General features: G+C 41.7%; 1 protein-coding gene across 1 annotated transcript in view; it reads left to right on the top strand.

Annotated features, from left to right (window-relative positions):
* GRIA3 (glutamate ionotropic receptor AMPA type subunit 3) overlaps positions 1–23,474 on the top strand; it is a 393,493-nt gene that overhangs the window by 306,572 nt on the left and 63,447 nt on the right. The window contains exons 6-8 of the mRNA XM_088478220.1: positions 11,875–12,036; positions 14,331–14,498; positions 22,995–23,099. Of these exons, the coding sequence (XP_088334346.1) occupies positions 11,875–12,036; positions 14,331–14,498; positions 22,995–23,099 (435 nt within the window). The remainder of the gene's footprint in view (positions 1–11,874; positions 12,037–14,330; positions 14,499–22,994; positions 23,100–23,474) is intronic.

Raw genomic sequence — 23,474 nt, 5'->3', positions numbered from 1 at the left:
CAGTTCATACGCTGTACGATGTACTCGATTAATCAAATAAATAGCGGACATGACGTATGGTGCGAGTGGCCAGGGGGCGTTTTTATCAAATAAACGAGCGTATGTTTTGCTCGCTCGTTCAGACTTAGAGGTGTGAACAGACTGCAATTTGCGAACGGATCATTTGAATAGCCACCCCTTGTTTTTGAACGAACGACCGCAAATAGCGAACGGCTCTGAATGAGGGCCAATGTTCCTAGTTCATGATACTGGTTTTCTTTCTGCTCATGTGTTATTACTCACAGTCTTTCTAGCTTATGGCACTGATCTACCTGGTGCTCATGTTTTATTACTTACTGTGTTCCTGGCTCATGGCACTGGTCTTCCTCGTACTCATCTCTTATTACACACCTTGCTCCTTCTCAGGATCCTAATCTTTTTGGTGCTCAGTTTGTTCCTGGCTGAAGGCACTGGTCTTCATGGCACTTCCCTCTCATTACTCTCCTTTCTCCTGGCTAAGGGCAATGGTCTTCCTGGTACACATATCTCATTACTCACTTTGTTCCTGGCTCATGGAATTGGACTTACAAGGGTTCCTTTGTCATTGCTCCCTTGCTAATGGCATTGTTTGTCCCACTGGTCAGCATCTAACTATGGTCACCAGTAAAGTGCTTGCACTAAAATAAGGAAAATATCTACACCTTTAGTTTGCGTTCCTCTTAAATATGTTAGTAACATAATATGTACCAAAAAAAACCCCCAAAAACATGTTCTAGTCTAGCTATAGCTAAATATATTTTCGGGCACATGTCTTAAACTGAAATCTAGGACTATTTTGTTTCCTACTGTGGAGTCGATATGAACAGTTCCTGCATTCTGATGCTCTTCTTTTGTATTTGTTTATGGAACAAACCTATGTATTTACAATATTTGTTTATGGAACAAACCTATGTATTTACTGTATTTGTTTATGGAACAAACTTATGAATTTACTGTCCCCCACATAAAGCAAATTATGTAAATATTCTTTTTTAGAAAGAGCATCTATTCTGAGACTCACAATGTTACCTGGATGCATGATGTGTCCTTGAAATAAAATATATTTTCTTGCTTGTTCTGTCATACTGAATCCCCCTGACAACAGCTTAGCTACACTAATAGCCTTTATATTTTCTACCTTCCCTCAGAAAATAGTTGTGTAAGTTCACAAAAAAAATGTGGTTTCTTGCAAATTAAACCATCACAACTTCTCTTCAATTTTCCTAAAGGCTTTTGTGCTGTTTGAGTGGCAATCAAGAAAAAATGGCTGTTTTAGTCCTTTTATTAACCTTGCCATAATGGGGTGGAATTTAAAAAAAAAAATCGATAACTGTTGAAGTTTGTTGCATTGCGTCTAGAAATGATCTTGAATAGTTCTGGATTTCATAGCAGTATTGGAAGTTTACAGGGTCTACACGGCTTTTGTCAAAATTGTTTATTATTATAAAAATAAATGTTCATCCTATTGAGAGAAGAGATGCTCTCATAGTGTAGTATATAAAAATGTACAAACATCACATAAACAACAAATGAATAATTACATTTAAAAAATTTCAATCAAGCTTATCTGAGTCATAAACTGCTGGATCGGGATACCGGAGTCATCACCACCCTCAACGCATGTCGTCACTTACGCTATTTCAGCAGGCCTTCATCAGGAGGATTGACATTTTCTAAATGTAATTATTCATTTGTTGTTTATGTGATGTTTGTAATACATTTTTAAATACTACACTATGAGAGCATCTCTTCTCTCCATTATTGGTGAAATTTGGATGTCCATCCTGTAAGGGGTGCTGTTTCATGAATAGAAGGGTGCTCCCAGGAACATTGACAAATATATACTACATGCTCACACATAAACCTTGTGGTACGCATATTACTTTATTTATACTCATTATGTATACTCCATACAATATTGCACTAGAGGGTGCTTGTGTTTCTCACGTTCTGTATTTCATATATTATAAGGGCACGGTCGTGCCCTTATATTAAGGCTGAATAAAAAAAATGGTATTCTCCCATAGAGAACTCCAGAGGTGGGGGGCATGGGGTTTAAGGGGGTACACCTCAAAGGCTATTGGACGGTTAGAACTGTCGCTCGGTGGTGCATACCAAATTTCAGGGCAAAAAGAAATAAAAAATGAGGAATTGGGAGTAATCTAAAGTTCCAACTGTCAGTTTTTTTCTGACACTCTCAGTTAGGACCACTTTTCTGCTGTTCTCTATGGGGGATTTTTGGGAAGGCATAAGTCAGGGTACAGGGCAAATTTAGACTTGGGGTTTGTTTTATTAGGTAGCTATTGTTCCAGGGTAGGTGCTTTTGGGGTCAGGAAAATTAGAAAGTTACAGTTTTTTAACTATTACCTCACAATTGCACCATTATACAGATAGGAAGCTTCAACTTGTTGCGCAGCCTCAGTAGGTGCCTCCAGCAGAGGGGTGTACTCAAAGTGGCTGCACTTTGGTGCACCATGATGGCTGTCCTTTGCAGGCAGTAGAGGTGGTGGGACTTGGGAGAAGAAAGCGGCGTCAGCTGCGGCGATGTGGGCTGCAGTACCCAGGGGAGGTAATTGGTGTTAGTGCCAGACAGATGCAGGCTCGGATCAGGAAGATCCGTGATGCCTGCATCTGTGTATAAATAAAACACAGAAGCACGGACAGGATCACTGAGATCCCTCTGTGTTTCTGTGTTTAAAAAAATGTAAACCTGTGTTAAAAAAAATGTGTGCCCCCCCAAAAGAACAACCAGCCCCGGGCTCTGGAGACCCAGTACTGGTTGTGCTAAATGCAAGTGACAAACGATGTAGGGGTCCCCCGTATGAAGCACAACCAGCACCAGGCTTTTCAGAAAAAGTCCTGTTTGCCAAAATACAGGGGACAAATGACATAGGGGTGTCTTGTATTAAGCATAACAGCACTGGTCCGACATGTCCTAGTTCTGGAAATACAGGGAAAAAAATGCATAGGGTCCCCCTGTATTATCCAGAACCAACACTGGACTTTTTCTAGTGGGGAGTAATGCCACAGCCGGGGGAGCCCTTTCACCGAGTCCCCCAGCTGAAGCATCACCCCTGACCGCCAGTAAGCCCAGGCTGGGGATCCTTGGGGAGCTGGGGACCCCCCTCTCCAGGGCACCACCAGGCTATCGGTTATCCCTGCCACCCCTGGCCGGTGAGTGCCGGGTTGATTGTGAAGTGTGGTGCATTTGCTGATAGTAAAAATATTGTCTTTTGCTGTCGCACTGCAGGACCCAGCAAACCTCCCCCACATGCTGTTACCTGGAGAACCACAAGTATCAGCATGCAGCGCATTACAGGCTTGCTGGTACCTGTACTGCCACTGCAAAAGAAATATAGAAAAAAGAGAGGACACGCACAAAATTGACAGTAAAATTTTATTAACACATACATACACACACACTATCTCACATACTCACCTAGTATCCCTGTAGCCCATCGGTCCTCTTCTCCAGTAGAATCCATAGGGTACTTGTAAAATAAAAATCCATACTCACCTTCTCCTATGCTTTGATCATGTCCTCTTCATTCCAAAGTAGGCAATCCTGGGTCTTGGCAAACGAAAAAATTATTTTCGTGAGATACGAATGATGGCTCCGCAGCAGGATTTCACTACAGAAATCCAGGTGCAGAGCGCCCTTTGGCTGATAGAGGTGAACCTTTCCGCCTCTCAGCCAATTAATGATTCTCACCATTGACTTCAATGGTGAGAACCGCAAAAGTAACTTAAGGTTACTTCTGTGCCAATTTAAAAATGGCGCTTCAGCTCCAGTTTTGAAATTTAAAGATGACCGCTGGGAGCCAATCATGGCTCGCGGCGTCATCGCCCTGCCTCCTTGGCTGGCTTATATAAGCCAGCGCAAGGCAACAGCATGGCAGTCTGATGGCGGGGAGGCAGCAGAGAAGAGCTCCCCAAGAAAGAAGATGTCGTCCAGGTGAAGATGCCATGGAAGTCCTGGGGGAGGCAGCAGCCATGTAAAAGAGCTTAAATGCTGCCACCCCCCAGGTGAAGGTGCAGGAAAATAAACTATTACAACTTTCAGTGTTCTTGTTTTATTTTAATATTTCTTTACAGGGGTACTATAGGTAACAGCGGGCCAGGGGTGCTGGGGATAGACCCAGGCTATCAGTCCAGGAGCCTGGGGTGCCCTGGAGAGGGAGACCACTTTATGAAGGGGTCCCCAACTCCCCAGGGATCCCCAGCCTGGGCTGACTAGCGGTCAGGGGTGATGCTTCAGCTGGGGGACTCGGTGAAAGGGCTCCCCTTGCTGTGACATTACCCCCCACTAGAAAAAGTCCAGTGCTGGTTCTGGATAATACAGGGGGACTCTACACATTTTTTCCCCTGTATTTCCAGAACCAGGACATGTCAGAATGGGTGATGCTTTGGCTGGGGTACCCGGTGAATGGGCTCCCCTGGCTGTGGTATTGCCCCCCTGCTAGAAAAAGTTTGGTGCTGGTTCCGGAATTTACAGGGGAACCCTATACATTTTTTCCCCTGTATTTCCAGAACCAGGAGTGGCTCAGAGTCCAGTGCAGGTTGCGCTTAATACAGGGGACCTCTACGTTGTTTGTCCCCTGTATTTTGGCAACCAGGACTGGTTCTGAAAAGCCTGGTGCTGGTTGTGCTTCATATAGGGGACCCCTACATCATTTGTCCCCTGTATTTAGCACAACCAGTACTAAGTCTTCAAAGCCCGGGGCTGGTCGTTCCCATGGGGCAGGGGCCACGCATTTTTTTCATATATATATATATATATATATATATACTTTTGTTCATTTTTTTAACAAAGATGCATAGACGGATCTCACTGATCCATCTATACTTCTGTGTCTTATTGATTTTTTCAGATGCAAGCCACATGGATCACATTGATCCGTGCATGCATCTCTGAATCATTTATTTTACACAGATGCCTGCATCACGGATTTCACTGATCCATGTATGCAGTCAGCTATCTTTAGATCTTGCACAATAGTTCAAAAGTTAAAATGTGCTGTTTAAGCACCAAATAGTGTCCTGGAGTGATGGGGAGTGTTCAAGGGAAATCGTTAATGATATCACATCATGAGCACATCGTTCCATGTGTAGGAGCCTTAAGAAGCAGTTCAGGTCTGGGACCATCAGCGCCAGTGAGCCTTTCTATCCCTAACTGCTGAACCTGTGCACTGCCCCGGTGCTGCCACTGCTCCACACCCCCGCTACTGCCCCTGTGCACTGCCCCGGTGCTGCCGCTCCTCCACTCACCTGCAGCCAGCCCCCTCAGCTGTCTCTCCCTCTGCACCCCGAAACACCTCCTGTGTGCTGTCCCCTCCACCACCAGTGCTAGTATACCATTTTCTTGCCCTTCTCCCCTGCAGGTGGCCCGGATTGCTGCTCCCATCACAGATGGTTAATAAATTGGAAAAAAGCAATGAAATTCCATAGACGAAAAAACCTTACGGTTTCACATGTCCACTAAGGTTTCTTAGACATGATCTAAAATTTCATAAAACCTACTGAATTTCTGTCACTCAAACTTAAAAAAGTAATGAAATTCCAATAATTAAGGCTGACGCCTTAATGGATGTATTCCTTGCACAATACAGATATGGTATGCTATCACACCCTGTGGTTAACTGCAGATTCAGCACTCTCACAGAGTGATATTGCTGTAATTCACAAAATGGTGGAGCTGCTAATTCACAGAATTCTGTGCTCATTGGAATACACACATGCAGTCTGTGCAACTGAGGTCTGAGCAGAAGATAGAGCTGCGCAGATGGAATAAGAGTGGTGTGGATGGGGAAGAGACAGAGCGGTGTGGATGGGGAAGACAGAAAGGCATGGAGAGGGGGGGCAGATTAAGCAGCACAGATGGGGGGAGCCACAGTGATGCAGATTGTTGGAAAACAGGGGTGCGGATGGGGGGGAGCCAAAGTGATGCAGATTGTTGGAAAATAGGGGTGCAGATGGAGGGGTCAAAGTGATGCAGATGGGTGGAAAACAGTGGTGCAGGTGCAGGAGAGACAGAGTGACATGGTTTGGGAGAACACAGCAATGTGGATGGGGGTACAGTGTGGCAGCAGATGGGTAAAGACAGATTGGTACAGATGAGGGAATACAGACTAGCACAATGGGAGAACACACAGCAGTAAGGATTGTGGAAGACAGATTGGTGTGGATGGGGGAAAGACAGAGTGCCACAGTTGGGGGGGACAGAGTGGTGCAGATGGAGGAAGAAAGACTGGCACAGATGAGGGGAAGACAAAGTGGCATGGCTGGGGGGAAGGTAGTGGTGCAGATGGAAGGAAACAGAGTGGCATGGATTCAGGAAGACAGGGTGGTGCAGATGGGGAAAGACAGATTGGTACGGATGAGGAAATAAAGAACTAGTACAGTTAGGAGACCACACAGCTGTAGGGATTGTTGAAGATAGAGCACAATGGAGCCACAGATAGTGTACATGCATAAACAGAGTATGATAGTTGTAGAAATTAGGGAGCTGAATGTGTATTCTGAATGAGATGGATGTATGGAGTGAGAAGGATGTTGGAACCCAGTGGGATTGTTGTGAACGAATGGGAAGATTGTGGGCACTGAGTGGGATGTGTGTGCCACATACTGTAACTGTTTAGATCTCATTTTCATAGACTGCATGTGTGCATTCCAATGACCACACAATTCTGTGAATTAGCAGATCCACCATTTTGTGAGTGACAGAAATTTCACTCTGTCAGAGTGCTGAATCTGCAGTTAACCACAGGGTGTGATGGCATACCACATCTGTATTGCTCAAGGAACACATTCATTAAGGCGTCAGCCTTAATTATTGGAATTTCGTTACTTTTTTAAGTTTGAGTGACAGAAATTCAGTAGGTTTTGTGAAATTTCAGATCATGTCTAAGAAGCCTTAATGGGACATGTGAAACTGTAAGGTTTTTTGTCTGTGGAATATATATATTAGAGTGGTTCTTAAAGTGCCATGTTTTGCATTTTTCAACTATGTTAATGTCTTACCACCTTATATTGAAGTACATGAAAAATAAGCCTTATGTGCATAATTTGACTTTATTTCAATAATATTTACAGGTGTCACATTGACATTGAAAAGAGCAATTGCTGCGTAACATACATGATAATACAAAAATACATGTACTACTCAGTACCCAATCTACCCATTGTATTTAAACCAATAATAACTCCAAAATTTGTTTAAAAAAGCATTAATTAGTGATCACAGTTACAGCTTTTACTTGGATGACAATTTTGAGGTAACTGTTGTCTTTGCAGCATCTGGAAACTTCTTTCTATGTTCCTCCACAACCTGCAGAATATACTGCTTTTGGTCTTCATTCCTTGCTAAAATGTTGTTGAATGTTTGCATCACCATTAGACAGCAGCTGTCATCACTTCAAGTTGTTGACCAACAAGCCAGATATCAGTGTCAGTACATGTTACAGCTCCACCAGACATCTTTTTTCATCAATTCAATTTAGCACAATTCAATTCAACAGTACCTGAAAAAGAAATACTACCATTAAAAACGGAAAAAATCATCTTACACTGCAACCATACAGTCTGTACAGTAACAACTTCAAGTGACATGCAACAGTAATAATGAATTATATTGCTAAAATGTCAAACTCCATGTGACACCACTAATACCTTTGCAATCCTTAGGAAACATTACATAGGGTATTACTACCATACATACATCACATCCAGGGAGTAAGACTTCAGATCTTTGGACATTTATTTTTAAGGACCACCTTAATATATACTGTATATATATATATATATATATATATATATATAAATTAGCTCCGGATTAGGGCACTTCATGTCCAGCACAACGGCACTGCACCCGGTGCCTTTCACAAATTCTTAAGATACCTGTTTACCAAGTGCGGCACTCACGGCATGTATAAAGAGACATTTCAGACAGCTATTGACATATATACACACCGTCAGTGCCACACTTGGTAAGCAGGCATATATCTATCTATCTATATACTGTATATATATATATATATATATATATATATATATAATTTTTTAACAATGTGAGAAAACAATCTGCATTAATAGTGAGTATGATGAAAATCAATTAAGTAAAAGATGTCAAACATAAACTGATAAAAGACAGCAAACTCATCTGCTGTTGGATGTCTGAGCCAGCTGTCATTACTGTAACTCTCTACTCATTTTATGAATATCCAAAAGCATTTAATTTTTATTATGGAGCAGGTCTCTTGATTGCAGCAGTCTGAGGGGTTAGGGGCTGATTCTAATCTCACTGAGCTCTCTTCGTAGGCACAAATGGTGAATATCTGCATACAGCGCATGCGCAGAAGTGACTTTATGTATTTTTGCTTATGCTCGTCCTATACTGTATGAAATGCAACTTGGCAGAATCTTTCTCTCCGTAAAGAAGAGCACTTTGGATTGGGAACTGTGAGGTGGAAAAGCCATCACACGTAACCACTTGAACTCAAGGCTATTGTTATTTCCTTCAATCAACATTTTGCAGGGGTTACTATTTACTCATCATTCAGGCATAACCATAACCAAAATTCAGATACCCTCTTGGAACTCAATGTTAGAACACCTCCCACGCCAAAATGTAATCAGAAATTCACATTTATTCCAGTGTGTGAAGATGAGGTTGAGTGTGATCTGATATCACGCAAACTAAATAATCAATGTGGTCCTTATCAATTGCAGTCAATGTACCAATGTTCCTATGTCTAATTGCCCTGAGTACTTCTTAGAAACCTCTATATTGTCATATGGACAGGGGCGTATCTATAATGGGTGCAGGGTGTGCACACCCTGCACTCATAATATTACTTACCTCTCCAGAGTCCCACGTCGGCACTGGCATCCGGCGCTGTAAAACGACTGGAAAATGGCCGCGGTGGCCATTTTCCCGTTGTTTGCGCATGCGCAGTACAGGGAAAATGGCCATCGCGGCTATTTTCCCGGTGATCTGTACATACACTATAGACTCTGCGCACACTCTAGTGCCCAGAGTCTATAACTCCTGTGCTGGCCGTGCACAGCTCAGTGCGCTGCCGGCCACCGTGCGTAGAGGAGGGGGCCTGTGTCGGAGACTGCACACGGGCCCCCTCCTCTCTAGAAACACCCCTGCATATGGACAAATTCCCAAACCATGGAAAAGAGCTAGAAAAATCACAATCCACCAAAGCGGTGACAGAGGCAGTACTTCATATAGTATTATAGTCCTTTCCTATTAACATCCTATAATATCCAAAGTCATTGAATATGTATTTCCAAATCAGTGGTTTTACAAAACAAAAAATAATCCATAGTCTTGACAGGTACATTATTCTTAGATGTTGCAAAAGCTTTTTCCCACTGTGGATCAAAATTTTACCAATAGCAAAAAACTGTTGTAGTGTTAAATATTTAAATAAAAACTGCCTCCATGGAAACAACGGAGGTGTATACAATAATCACTTGCAGATTTGATTTACAGTATATCTATTATACAGTATTTTAAGCTCTAAGCTCATACATAAATAGTAAATGCAAACAGTATACACATCATAAAAAAACGTTGATGTCTTTATGCTTTAAAAATATATTTATATCAAATGTTATGCAGCTCTGTCTGATAGTAATTACTGCAGAAACACTTTAGTCATATTATGAAGTATGACCTGTATGATTCACAAATGTATATTCTGGTTTTGATTAGTTATATTTGAACATTTTAAATCACCAATATAAGAAAGAAGCTACATTTTTTTCTGCAGTATGGGTTGATTTACCTTTCTGTCCAATTACTGCAGCAATTCTCAAATCAAGCTATGCCGTGACTTCATTTCTTAAGAGTGACAGTGGATGTGTGAATTTTAAAAACTTCTAATTGTCCAAAATCATGGACACTGAATCATTTCTTTGTAGAAATTAAAATATGAATCCTATATTAATGATAACCCTATGTGCTCTGAGTTTGTGCTTTGACAATAATATTTGTCTATCTTTGTTGTACCTCTTATTTAGGGCTGTAATGCTAGGTACACACTGGCCAACATATTGGCCATTCAATTGAACGGCCAATATATTGTGTGTGTGCGTCGGCCAGTGTGTACAGATGATATGTCTGTGGATGACATTGGTCGAAGGCTTATTGCATTGGCTGTGGCAGATATATCTGCAGATAGTATATTGGTGCATCGTGCTGTCTTTACGGGCAGTCAGCCAAACCACCCGTACAGTTGCTGAAGAGACCGCCGGTGACTGACAGCTCAACTGGGCAGGCACATGTAAATGCCATCCTAGTAGTGACAGCAGTCACGACAAATCGGGCTGATGATTGGTAAGTGTGTATGCACTTACCAAATGTCAGGCAGATCCTAATGTGTACCCAGCTTAAGTTGGGCTGTGCATCTGGTACCACTATCCAGGACCCAAGGAGGTGGCAATGTTGCTGCCTTCATAGTACCCTGGAGAGACTACCCGCCACCTATTTCCACCTAGCGGTGTACCTGGACAGGCACACTCCAGCATAGAAAGGCACATCGCATGTCCTTCTTTTGAGCAGAGTCTATGATAGGAAGGTTGGATAAGTGACTAATGGAGGGTAAGGGGTAATGACCTAAGGGGCCAACAGTAGTAATCACTGGGAAACAGGTGGGGCACTATCATCCATTAATTCTGCTAATCTGGTGGTTTTAAAATCTTACATTCAGAGGACGCATATAAACCAGAAACAAATGGTAAATTCTTATCTACAGAGCAATCATTTAAATAGTGATTTTTATTACCATTATAGTGCTACACTTATTATGTTTCTTAATAACCTTTTCATAGGTTTCCATTTAACTTTATTAGCTAGCATTGAATGAATGTTTTATATTTTGTAGGAATTTTAGCCTGAGTCCAAAGCTTTGAGTTTTGCTCACCTTGCATGCTAAAATGTCTTTATAAATACTGTTTGGAATAATGATGTATGATGTCATTTTGAAATAGAACAGTGAGTGCACTGACACACAAGGGTCAGATTGAGGACAGACCTCAAACACAATAACTGCAAAAAAAAAATCAAACAAAATCAACTCTTGAAGTTGTGGGTTTAAAGTATCTCATTATTACAAATTTTCTTGACTAACAACCTGTCTTTTCATGATCCCTTCCCCCATGCCTAAATTAATAGACTTGTTCTAAACAATTTAACAAGTCCAAAACTTTGTTTATGGCAACCAAGATCCAAGCAACATACTTTAATACATGTCTAGTTATGGGAGAATGTAAGAAGCACTGTAAAGCACTACAGTAAGGGAAGACATCAACAATTTCTATAGATATGTTTGTTATTGGGGTACAATACTGATATTTCAATATACATTAGTATATATTCAGTGTAGTTCTATATATAATTCTTCACTATAATTGTAATTTAATAGAACTGTATAATGAGCATGTCCAGCAGCTTGACTGCAAAGTGTTTCAGGAAATTCTTTCCAAATGTTGGAAAATGTGACTTTGTGTACAAAAATTGAACTGCAGTTTGACACAAAGCACTGGTTTGTTAAATGCTGTATCATAGACCAAATGTTATAGCTGGCCAGACTCTATATTGCATCATTGACCTATTTAGGCCTGGTTAGAGGCTTGGCAGATCATGCTTAGCAGATTTCATATGTGTGAAGATAGTTTTAGGTCTCTCGGAATGGATAGTAATGTCCCTCAGAAACACAGTGACCTGACTTATATGCTAAACACCCATCTGGCTCACACTATTATAGCTTCTATCTTTTTAACAAAGATGAAATTGACATAACGAGTCACTTAATAATTACATTTATTTTATTTTACAAAATATAGGGATTTACAGGTATATCACTGGAGAGAGTCATGCATGGAGGCGCAAATGTCACTGGATTTCAGATTGTGAATAATGAAAACCCAATTGTACTGCAGTTTTTACAGAGATGGGTACATCTGGATGATAGAGAGTTTCCTGAAGCAAGGAACACGCCATTAAAGGTATAGTATGCTTTGGTGCAGACGCACACAGAGGATTATCAAGAAAAGAGTTTGTTCTCACAATATTGTAAACAGAAGCTGGCACACACCTCATTATACTATTTGTATAGTCACTGTATACATGTAATGTATATATTTTAGCTCACCTAAACACACCAGTCCATGTATGTTATTTATGTCATTGTGTTTGCTGTGGTGCAATTTGCTCTTCATTGGCACCTAAAGTTCATTCTTATATTCTTACATTGGTTGCAAACTCAGATATGCAAACAGTCCTGAACATTTTGGGAAGATCACTAGTCATTACTAGCTTGGCACTTACAACAGGAATTACTGTATCATTTTCAAATGTGCCCTCCTAATACAATAGTAATGTGTGTTTTGTGTTTAATTAAAGCATTTGGAGACACTACATTGCTACAGATAGATTTTATAGCGGGGACAACGTGTCATGGTAAAAAGAGCATCAAATGAACTTGAAAATCCCAAGATAACCACGACTAAGCTGATCACAGATCTGCTATAACACAAACGATAGTATAGATTCTCCAAGTAATCTCTGGCTAGGGTGCTTAGTCACTACTCCATCTGTATAAACACAGAACTTACATATAACACAAACAGGATAGTCATTTGCTGATTAGCACATTAGAAAGGTTAATCAGGTTTTAATTAAACATAAAGGGTTAAATGAACAGTTGATACTTGTGTAGTTGATACACTGCTTCTGATACTATATATTGTTGTTATTCACTTATAATTTTTATTTAATTAATTTCACTTTGAGTAAATATAATATATTACCTCTAGACAAAGTATATTTCATTTTTCAAATTACATTTTGCAGAGTGTAAGTTGTTTAATTTAATTACATTTAAGGATATAGACTGTGTAACCTTCACATAAATTAGATGGAGTATTTTAAAAAGCTATAAAACATTAAACCATCATCAGTTCCTTTTATATTGTCATTCTCTCTGTGCATGATAATATGTTTGATGAATGTTAAAATGCACCTATTAGACTTAACTGAGTCAGTATAGCAATGAAAGAGTTGTCATTGTTATATTACATATTACTATGACTAAGAGCATTTCAGAATCCCAGCATCTGTCTCTGACATTCTTACCAAAGAGGGTATTTAGGGCAGATGTACTAAGCTCTGGAAAGTGATAAATTGGAGAGTGATAAACTACCAACCAATCAGCTCCTAATTGTAATTTTTCAAACACAGCCTGTAGCATGACAGTTAGGAGCTGAGTGGCTGGTAGATGATCACTCTCCAATTTATCACTTCCAGAGCATAGTACATCTGCCGTACAGCTAAAGGGCCTATTTCAGCGGTTCCCAAACTCTTTTTAATCACGGCGCCCTAGAGTATCAGCATTGTTTTCATGGCACCCCCTAATCCAAAAGTTTGTTATAGATAAATTCAGAAAGAAATGTAGTTAAGTAGTAAAGTGAAGTAAATTGTGCTTACCTGTTTTCCGTTTGTGCTTCTGTGTGTCCACATATTTACATTACATTGACCATAAGTAATTTGATTTGGTGCTGGACCACCAACCTGAGGCACCCCTGCAAGTGTGGGTGCCTTGCAGGGTGCCCCCAGGGTGCCACAGCGCACAGTTTGGGAACCACTGGCCTATTTATAATTTATTAGGGCTTTTCATCGGTAAGGAACAATACATTTTTGCATTGTTTAGATATCATTTATTTAGAGCCATTTAACAATGCTGGCTTGCCAGGGCATCGTATCTGAAAATAGGCTATCCCAGCTAAGCATGTTCCCCATTGTGAAGTAAATCAGCAAAACTCAACTAACTAGATGTCATGTGAAAGCTACTGTGGGCATGTCCACAATCCAGCTACTGGAGATTAATCAGAACAAACCTATCCAACAATAATATAGCCTACAGTCTTCCGTAACTAATTCTAGCTACTTAAACTGTGTGGAAATCATGAGGTTGTATGATTTTCAGGTGACATTAGGTTAATAAATGGGCAACTCAATATAAATATACTGCCACAATCATGCCAATAGGAGATTGCAAATATGATTATCAAAATAATATAGAACATATAGATGCTATTTATCAGATATTTCGTAAGCAGAATATTGGTGTCTTTGAATCCTATAGAAAATATGTTATTTCAATGACACAAGGCATAACACATTATTGTCATCAGCAGAACATTGCAGGATTTCATTAAACTGTAACTGTTTCACAATTAAGAGGAACTATTATTGCATATGCTGTTTTTAACATGTAATTTATTCTCTTTACTGTGTTTAGTACACATCTGCTCTGACCCATGATGCTGTCTTAGTAGTCGCTGAGGCGTTCCGATACCTAAGGAGACAACGAGTGGATGTATCAAGACGAGGGAGTGCTGGAGACTGCATGGCAAATCCTGCGGTGCCTTGGAGCCAAGGAATAGACATAGAAAGAGCCTTAAAAATGGTATCTATGAGACAGTGTGTATGTACAACAGATGTGCACAACTTTAATCAGTAGTCAATCACTGCAATCAATGAGCTATTTTTTTGCTAAGTCTAAGAGAATGTTTAGGGGAAGTGAATTAAAATGTCTAAATATACCTATATAATAAGAAACTTAGGGGCAGATGTATGAAGCTCTGGGAAGTGATAAAGTAAACAGTGATAAACGACCAACCAATCAGCTCCCAACTGTCATTTTTCAAACACAGCCTGTGACATGACAGTTGGGAGCTGAGTGGCTGGTCATTTATCACTCTGCACTTTATCACTTTCCAGAGATTTATACATCTGCCCCTTAAAATGTAAATTTAAGAAACATTTAGGAAAAGCAGCTTCATTGTCTCACTATGAGTTTTTAAAAAGTAAATGTGGGTTAAATAAGCAGTATTTTAGGAAAATGTATAGTTCATATTAATTAGGGGATGATCCAATTGTTACAATAGTCATTACATTATTAAGTCTAGCGCTGAGTTGAATGGAAATCATGTACTCCGTCAATGTTTGAATGGGAAACATATACATATACAGAGCTGAACACATCTGCGTTGCGTCCATCCCCTATCCATAAACTTGCTTTGTTACTAGTTATCATCATCAGTTCACACTTGTGCCAGCCAGGGCCGGATTAAGGTCTGTGCGGGCCCCTGGGCAACAAACATAAAGGGCCCTATTACGTGCCCTTTATGCAGTGCACCCAGTAGTAGTGCCCCCAGGAGTGTTACCCCTTATGCAGTGGCCCCTATGCAATGCCCCATGTAGTTATACCACCAGTAGTAGTGTTCCCACTAGTAATGCCCCCTGTATAAATACCCCCAGTAGTAATATCCCTGTAGTTGTGCCCCCAGTAGTCATGCCCCCTGTGTGTGCCCAATAGTAATGCCCTCAGTAGTAATACCCCTGTAGTTGTGCCTCCTGTGGTAGTGGCACTAGTAGTAATGCCCTCTGTGGTAGTGGCACCAGTAGTAATGCCCCCCCCCGAGTAATGTCCCCTGTAGTAATGTCCCTCCCCGAGTAATGTCCCCTGTAGTAATGTCCCTCCTCGAGTAATGTCCCCTGTAGTAATGTCCCCCTCGAGTAATACCCCCAGTAGTAATGCCCCCCCGAGTAATGCACCCAGTAGTAATGCCGTCCCCCCGAGTAATGCCCCCAGTAGTAATGCCCCCCTGAGTAATGTCCCCTGTACTAATGTCCCCCCCCGAGTAATGTCCCCTGTAGTAATGTCCCCCTCGTGTAATGCTCCCAGTAGTAATGTCCCCCCCAAGTAATTCCCCCAGTAGTAATGCCCCCTCGAGTAATGCCCCCAGTAGTAATGTCCCCCCCGAGTAATGCCCCCTGTAGTAATGCCCGCAGTAGTAATGTCCCACCTGAGTAATGTCCCCCCCCAGCAGTGGAAAAGCCGCTTGCGCTAAAGAGAAAAAAAAATCCTACTTACCTTAAGCCCCGCTCCCGCTGCCTTCTGATCCGCTCGGCTGGAGCTGCTCCTCTGCACTATGGGAGAGACGCATGACGTCTCTCCCATAGTTCACTGCCTGAGCCGGAAGCCGGAGCTCACGAGTAAGCTCTAGTCTCCGGCTCTGGCTGCCGCTGCGGGGAGGAAGCCGGGCGCCCGCTGGTTACAATCTCAGCAGGCGCCTGGTGTCTCCATGCGGCACCGGGGTTAGGTGTCCGGAGGAGGCGGAACTGGTTCCGTCTCCTCCGGTTCACTTTAACCCCGATGGCTGGGTGTGGGGGCCCAGGGACGATAGCCCCTGTTGCCCCCCCTTTAATCCGGCCCTGGTGCCAGCCCTATACTTCGTAAAAAAGATGGGCCTGGAAACTTTAAACTTACATCTTGGGGGCATATTTAATTAGGTGCGAAAAGTCCCATACTTTTCGCCATCATCGCTGGTTTTCAATGCGGAAAAGTATCGCGCGCGTCCCCGCTTAGCCCCGTATTCAATTAGAAATCAGCGAAAGCTGCACCCGCCGAATTCGGACCTGGCAAAAAGTACAGTCAAAAATGGGGAAAACACTCTGTACCCCCTGAATAGCTGCACTAACATAGGGGATCACTATAGGGGTGTTCTAATACCCCTAATAATGGTAATCGGGGGGGGGGGTTCTCCCAAAGCTTGCTTTTAGCGTCTTTACATAAGTGGTGAAGAATGGCATTTAGCAATATTTTTTTTATCAAAATAACTAGTCCCAGCAAATTTGGGGTACATGAAAATAGGTGCTAGCATATTTTGAAGTTGCTAATGTGAAGTATTAAAAATCATAAAAAATCCACCTTGTCAATATTTCATTTTGCCTAAATGAGAATTTCCCAATTACAACTCAGCATCGCCGTAGTACTATCATCCCTAGTACATAAACTGCATTGATAAGCTCCATAAACAACTGCACTTTCTACTCGGCATCAGCTCCAATGTCTTCACTTTAGCCAGTACATGCATCTGAGAAATGCTGAAAACACTGCTACATCCAATCTGCAGAGCTAAAAGTTACAACGGAAAAACAAAAAAAGGATATGAAGCATAGGACCTGATACAGAGATGGACGTAATGCCACCGCCGCTGCTGCTGCTGCGAATTTGTGCGCAGCTGATGTGCGATAATATGAAAATGTTGCATCCTCTTGGATTTGTATTGAGATGCAGCTTGTGTATGGCGACGCATCCATCTCATGTACATGTTATGATAATCAATCACCACCTATGGTTGCGCAGAATGGCTGCCAGAACTGAGACGCTGGAGCCATTTTTCCTGCATACAGGATCACAATCGCAGTCTGATGCAAGCCACCAAAACGGTCACAATATGCCTGCATTTGTATGGCCACCCGCCACCCCCACATTGGTTCCTGCCCAAAGAGAGTCCCTGTGTGACTCAGACGCATGCACAGATCACCGATAATCGCTCCACTGCGTCCATCACAGTATCAGGCTTATAGTACTGTACAAGTTGTCTTTACGTTATTCAGTTTACATTTAGGCATTTTATCACCTTGCTGCTCTAATAATGTAGTTATTCGTATTCAAATGCTACAGATTTGGGAGCAATTAAACAAAGACATTCATGACTACGTAACTGTGTGTACATTACATATAGCATGTACTGATTTACATGTCACAGCTACAGCACACAATTATTACAATATGGCCTTCCCATATAACGTGAACACAAACCAGTAAGTACAGTTAATAGTAAGATATAATTCTGCAGGGTAATAGGAATCATGGTCCATGTAGTTCTGCAACATCTGGCGTGAAAAAGGTTGCTTATACATGTTGCAGTGATTTCTTGGCTAATTAGAGGTAATTATTGTAATGCATTCATATTCACATAAAACAAAGACTGATTTTAAAATGTGCGCAGCCTAGCGTGATGTGTGGCTTATGCTTGCACGTTAGATTTATTTGCCTTTGTTTTGGGAGAAGTAAATAAGAAGATAACAGGCTGTAAAAAGATTTGTTAGTCATGAAGATCTGCAAGCGTTGTATTTTCAGTTGCACAGCACAAAGTGATCCTTATGGAAAGAGACATGTTTTCTGTATTCAGTGGCTGAGAGGGAACCTGTTCTTGCTGAACAAAATATGATACTTTACAGTGCAATATTCAGCATTTCTAAGCTGCATAATCAAACATCACATTATTTGTGTCAATTGTCATATATCACTAGTCCAATTTATAGATCTATATTCATGTGAAAAAGCAACAATGCCAATTGTATATAAGACTGACATGTATTTAGCATACATAGGGCCTGATTCAGACCCGCTCGCAAGCGCACCTCACAAGCGTGTCGATGGTGGGCCAAAGAACACGCGTGTGCACGAGCCCTGGAGCGAGCGCAAAAAGCACTCGCTCTGGCGCTCGCATCCAAAAGGGGCGGCTGTAGATGTTGATAGACAGCTCTCATATTAGAGCAGGAAGTCCACTGGGGCTTGCGGCCACAAGACCCTACCCTAAGGGTCTCATCACAGGCCCGATGGTCGCGATGGTCTTACCCACCGCGACCATCACCTGGTCACCCACAGCTATGCAAGCGGCCAGGAGACCGCAACTTAAAAAACAAGTGCCCGCCCTGATTCAGAGCGAGCGCTCACGTTTTGTCAGCGGCTCTGAATTAGGCCCATAGTACACATCCTGAGGATACTTATAGAACGGATTGTGCAATAGTGTAGTAAGTAAGAAGAGAATTGGCTGAAATGAGGTTCATGTAAGAACATTTAGGGGTAAATTTACTAAAATGAGAGTTTTTAGAAGTGAGTTTTAGAAGAGATGTTGCCCATAGCAACCAATCAGATTCTATCTACTATCTTCTAGAACAGTGATTTTCAACCTTTTTTAACTCACGGCACACTGCACAAGATTTTAAAATTGCCAAGGCACACTATCCGGCGATGCGGTGTGCACGGACTATGAAAAAACACACTACATTAGTTCCCACAGGAACAAAACAAACTACATTGGCCCCCACAAGAATAAAAAACACACTACATTGGCCCCCACAAGAATAAAACAATCCCATTGGCTGGCCTAACAAAAAAAAAACACATTGCTCCCCACAAAAAAAACAACCATACCACATTGTGCCCCACAGAATTGCTCCCCACAGAAAAAGAAACCTATGGCTGGCCTCACAGAAACAAAAAACAAAACAAAACACATTGTTCCCCACTAAATAGGCAAATATATGGCTGGATAACATATGGCTGGTTCTCACTAAAAAAAATGACATGACTGGTTCCCACGAAAAAATAAACTATGGCTGGTACCCACGAAGAAGAAAAAAATGTCTGGTCCCCACAAAACCCACATTTCTTCCCCCCTTGTCACTCACACTGCAGCAGGATCGCGTGCGGGCTTCCAGGCAGGCTGCAGAGCCTGCCTGGACAGACCGCGGGCTGGCTGATTGGCGCAGGGCATTGGCTGGCAGAACGGGCTGGAGGGCAGTGGACAATGCGGCGTGCGTGACCTGTGATGTCACACCGCCGCATCTTTGCAGGTCACTACCCGGTCGCGCCTGAGTCTCCCAGAGGAACTCAGCGGCCCGGGATGCTGAAGTACAGTAAAATGTGCCCGGTGGCTCTGACAGCCCCGCGGCACACTTCACAACCGGCCACGGCACACTAGTGTGCCACGGCACACCGGTTGAAAGCCGCTGTTCTAGAAAGCGCTAGTTAAATGTTAAGTAGAATCTGATTGGTTGCTATGGGCAACATCTCTTCTAAAACCCACTTCTAAAAACTCTCACTTTAGTAAATTTACCCCTTAGAGGAAATGGGTATCTGAAAAATGCAAATAAGACTATGGGCTCTATTTACTACAATCCGCATTGGTAATGCAGATTGTAGTGTGATATTAGCGAGTGAATTCGCATTGCGAATTTAGGCAATATCACAGGGATTTACTACAAATCACTTGCAGGGACAGAGCTTGCGATAAAGCTTTGTCCCTGCTAATCCCCTTCGGAGCCTTATCACGGTATTTTCGCAAAAAATACCGTGATTAAGTGCCCGCGCATGCGCCGACCAATTGCCGCAGCAACCCCCCCTCCGGAGCTAAGCCCCGCCCCCCAGCGCTAAGCCCCGCCCCCGCGATCGCGGACCCCCCGCTACCCCCCCCCTCCCCCCCCGCAACCCCCTCTCCCTTACTTACACTTACCTGCATGCTCCAGGCCTCCGGTGATGTTCTCCATTCCTCCGGTCAGGTGATCTCCCATACTGCACTGGGGCCCGATCACCTGATGACCGGGCAGCAGTGCACTGTGGGAGACCAGCTGACCGGAGGGGAGACATCACCGAAGGCCCGATCACTGGTCCCTGGAGTCAGGTAAGTAATTTTTTTTTTTACTATTTTTTTTTTCTTTTTTTTTACAGTAATCAGCTTGCGGTCTGTTTAGACCACACAGCTGATTACAGGGACCGACTCCCAGCACTGCTCTCCCCGTTAGAGCAGAGCAGGAGTCCGGTAACCGGGGGAGACCCTGGATAACGCCACCTACAGGTGGCGTTATTATCACAGGGCTTTCCCCGGTATTTTTTTCACATTTATTTTTAGTAACTATGGTCAGATCACATTTCCCATTACAGTTATGGGAAATGCGATCTGCTTACTAAAAATAAGTGATACTTAGGGGTTGGAGTAGAATATTACGAATTCTACTCCAATTACCCTGTAATAACTATAGGTGATACTAAAATAATGTGAAAAGGGTCTGAAAACACCCTTTTTCACATTATTTTAGTAAAAATAATGTTGATAAATAGAGCCCTATGAAATAACTATTATTAAACAATTGATTAATTGCTATTTATTTAACAATTCTCTAAAGCTAGGTGCAGTGGCGTCACAAGAGGGGTATGAGGGGTGACATCAAAGTGCCGACTCCTCCTCAGTGACAGGAGCCGGGTGCTGCACTGTAGCATTATGTGCAGCACTCGGCTTCTGCCATAGTGGGGGAGCTGGCACTGTACACAGACTGGTCCTCGGGGAAGGCTACATCTCCGGGACCCCCAGAGTGACTAATATGGAGGTTCAGGCCGCAACTCCATGCCCCTTACCAGCGATACCACACCCCCTACCCATGAGGCCATGTCCCCTTATTTGACGGCACACACTACAATCCTATCCGCAGTGGGTGTCACCATGAGGAGGGACGCCACTGGCTAGGTACACACTATAAATCTATTGAGCTGATTTGCCAATAACAGGTGATCAGGCTGTTTTTTGGCGTAGTGTGTAGGCATGATCGTTTTGGCCAAATGCTGATAAAATGGTTAAAATATGGCCAGAAACGCTCAGCTTCGGTTATCTAATCGGTCAGACTGGCCAGAAGATGTCGCCTAAAAGGTCCCGATATCATACAGTGTGTGGGCATTCACGATAATCTAACCATATTTCCTGCGATTTTTCATGTTTGCCTCATCATCCTTGTGGGCGGACATATGCATATTATCAGAAAAAACTTTTGCTATCGGCGCTAACAATAATATACTGCAAATTTATGTGTGTGCAGCAAATAAAACAAAGGAGATTTTGTCATGATTTGATTAAAGCATTTAAGCTTGCAGCCCAGCCATGCTGCTGGTACCATGTATGATATGGGTAAAACCGAGCACGGGCATATTTCTTTTCTGTTCTGTTTCAAAATTTTGCCTTGTGCTATCATGGCAGCTTTCAATGAAAGCTATAAAAAGCCTAGTTGGGTGTGGCTAAAAGCCAGCCCCTGTATAGATGTGTCCCTCTGTATCTAGAAGGTGAGTACATGTAACTGCAATGTAATGATGTGTTGGGCATATATGCTAGTGTAAGGACCTGCAGAAAAATGGGGTCCCTTGATGCTGGGCTGCAGGCTTAAATGCTTTGATCAAATCATGACAAAATCCTGTTTGTTTTATTTGCTGCACACACATAAATTTGCAGATTATTGTTAGCGCCGATAGCAAACGTTTTTCTGTTTTGTATATATATATGGCATCAATATTGCCATGCTGCTGGTACCATGTATGATATGGGTAATACCGAGCGCAGGCATATTTCTTTTCTGTTTTATATGTATATTATCAATCCAAGCACCAGAAAATCGATATCGGTTGTTTCCACTTGTAGAAAAATTTTGCTGATTGTCGTATCAACCAAAAAATCGCATAGTGTTTACTGAGCTTAAGTGTAATTTCATATAGATTTAGCTTTTTTTGCCGTTTTATTAATTTAGTCTTTTTTAACAGGGAGATGTGTATATAAGGGAAATTGAAATGCCTCAAATTTCAGATGCTTAATATTAGTATGGGTTTTTCAGGAAAAAAATAGAAAAAATGCAGATTTTTCATAGATGCATATCATATTCCTATATAATATTTACTAAGATTAATCCTTTGGAAAAAGTAAAAATTTCAATATACTGTACACATATCATATACATAGGGGTTAATTTTCTTCACTTGGAATGCTGTACTATGCTACACTATACTGTTTTTCTGGTGAAATGACATATTTCTATGTAAATAGATAACATTTTATGACACATGGACAGATACAGTATTGTGGTGCAATGAAAAAACAGCAGTTTGATTATCTGTATTCTGGTCTGCAAAAACATGCAGCCCAGAGAATCACTTTAATTTCATGCAAGAATGATTATCTGCGCCTAACCTTGTAATATATAATCATATAAACAATTAAATGTATAATAGTCCAAACATAGCATGCTATTATGAAATATTGTCATGCCTAGTAGACCTTGAAAACAGTACTAGTCATACATGAAGAAGATGTAGACATTGTAACCATTTGAAAAGCAATACAGTTTTCTGACACTAAGAGCTAGAGACCTATAGGCTATGTTTTTATGTTATAATTTTAAATGCATCAGTATTGCTATTAATATATACACTATTACTATTATTATTATTATTATTATTATTAATATTATTACAGGTTTTTTAAAAATTGTTGTTTACAATTTCATTCAGGTGCAAGTTCAAGGGATGACTGGGAATGTACAGTTTGACACATATGGCAGAAGAACTAACTACACTATTGATGTGTATGAAATGACAGCCACTAAACCCCGGAAGGTGAGTATCTTGGCCACCAATGAATGGACCATGTAATACTTTCATATGAATAGTATAGTGAAGTAATTTGTACATATCTATTTTTTACATAAACTTTGTAAACATTTCAATAATAGCTATAAAGATCAACTGTGCCACCACTGCAGCATTAGTTGCAATTCCTCGATAAGGTCCTGATTCATGGATCTCATGTTTTACAGTAGGATTTAGAGGTGTTATGTAATATAATAGTTCTATACTCCATTTGATATGTGTAATAAAACCTGCTGAGCAATGTCTGCTATATGGGCCATGGATGATTTCCACTCAACCGCAATTTGCCTGGTGTCAGCTGACACAATGTATATTATTAGTTTATTCTAACAGTAAACTACA

Source organism: Taudactylus pleione, unplaced genomic scaffold (genome assembly GCF_031769625.1).
Source record: "Taudactylus pleione unplaced genomic scaffold, aTauple2 ptg000211l, whole genome shotgun sequence".
In the NCBI taxonomy this organism is placed as follows: domain Eukaryota; kingdom Metazoa; phylum Chordata; class Amphibia; order Anura; family Myobatrachidae; genus Taudactylus; species Taudactylus pleione.
Note: the sequence above shows the minus strand (reverse complement) of the source record. Positions and strands in the feature narration are given on the sequence as shown.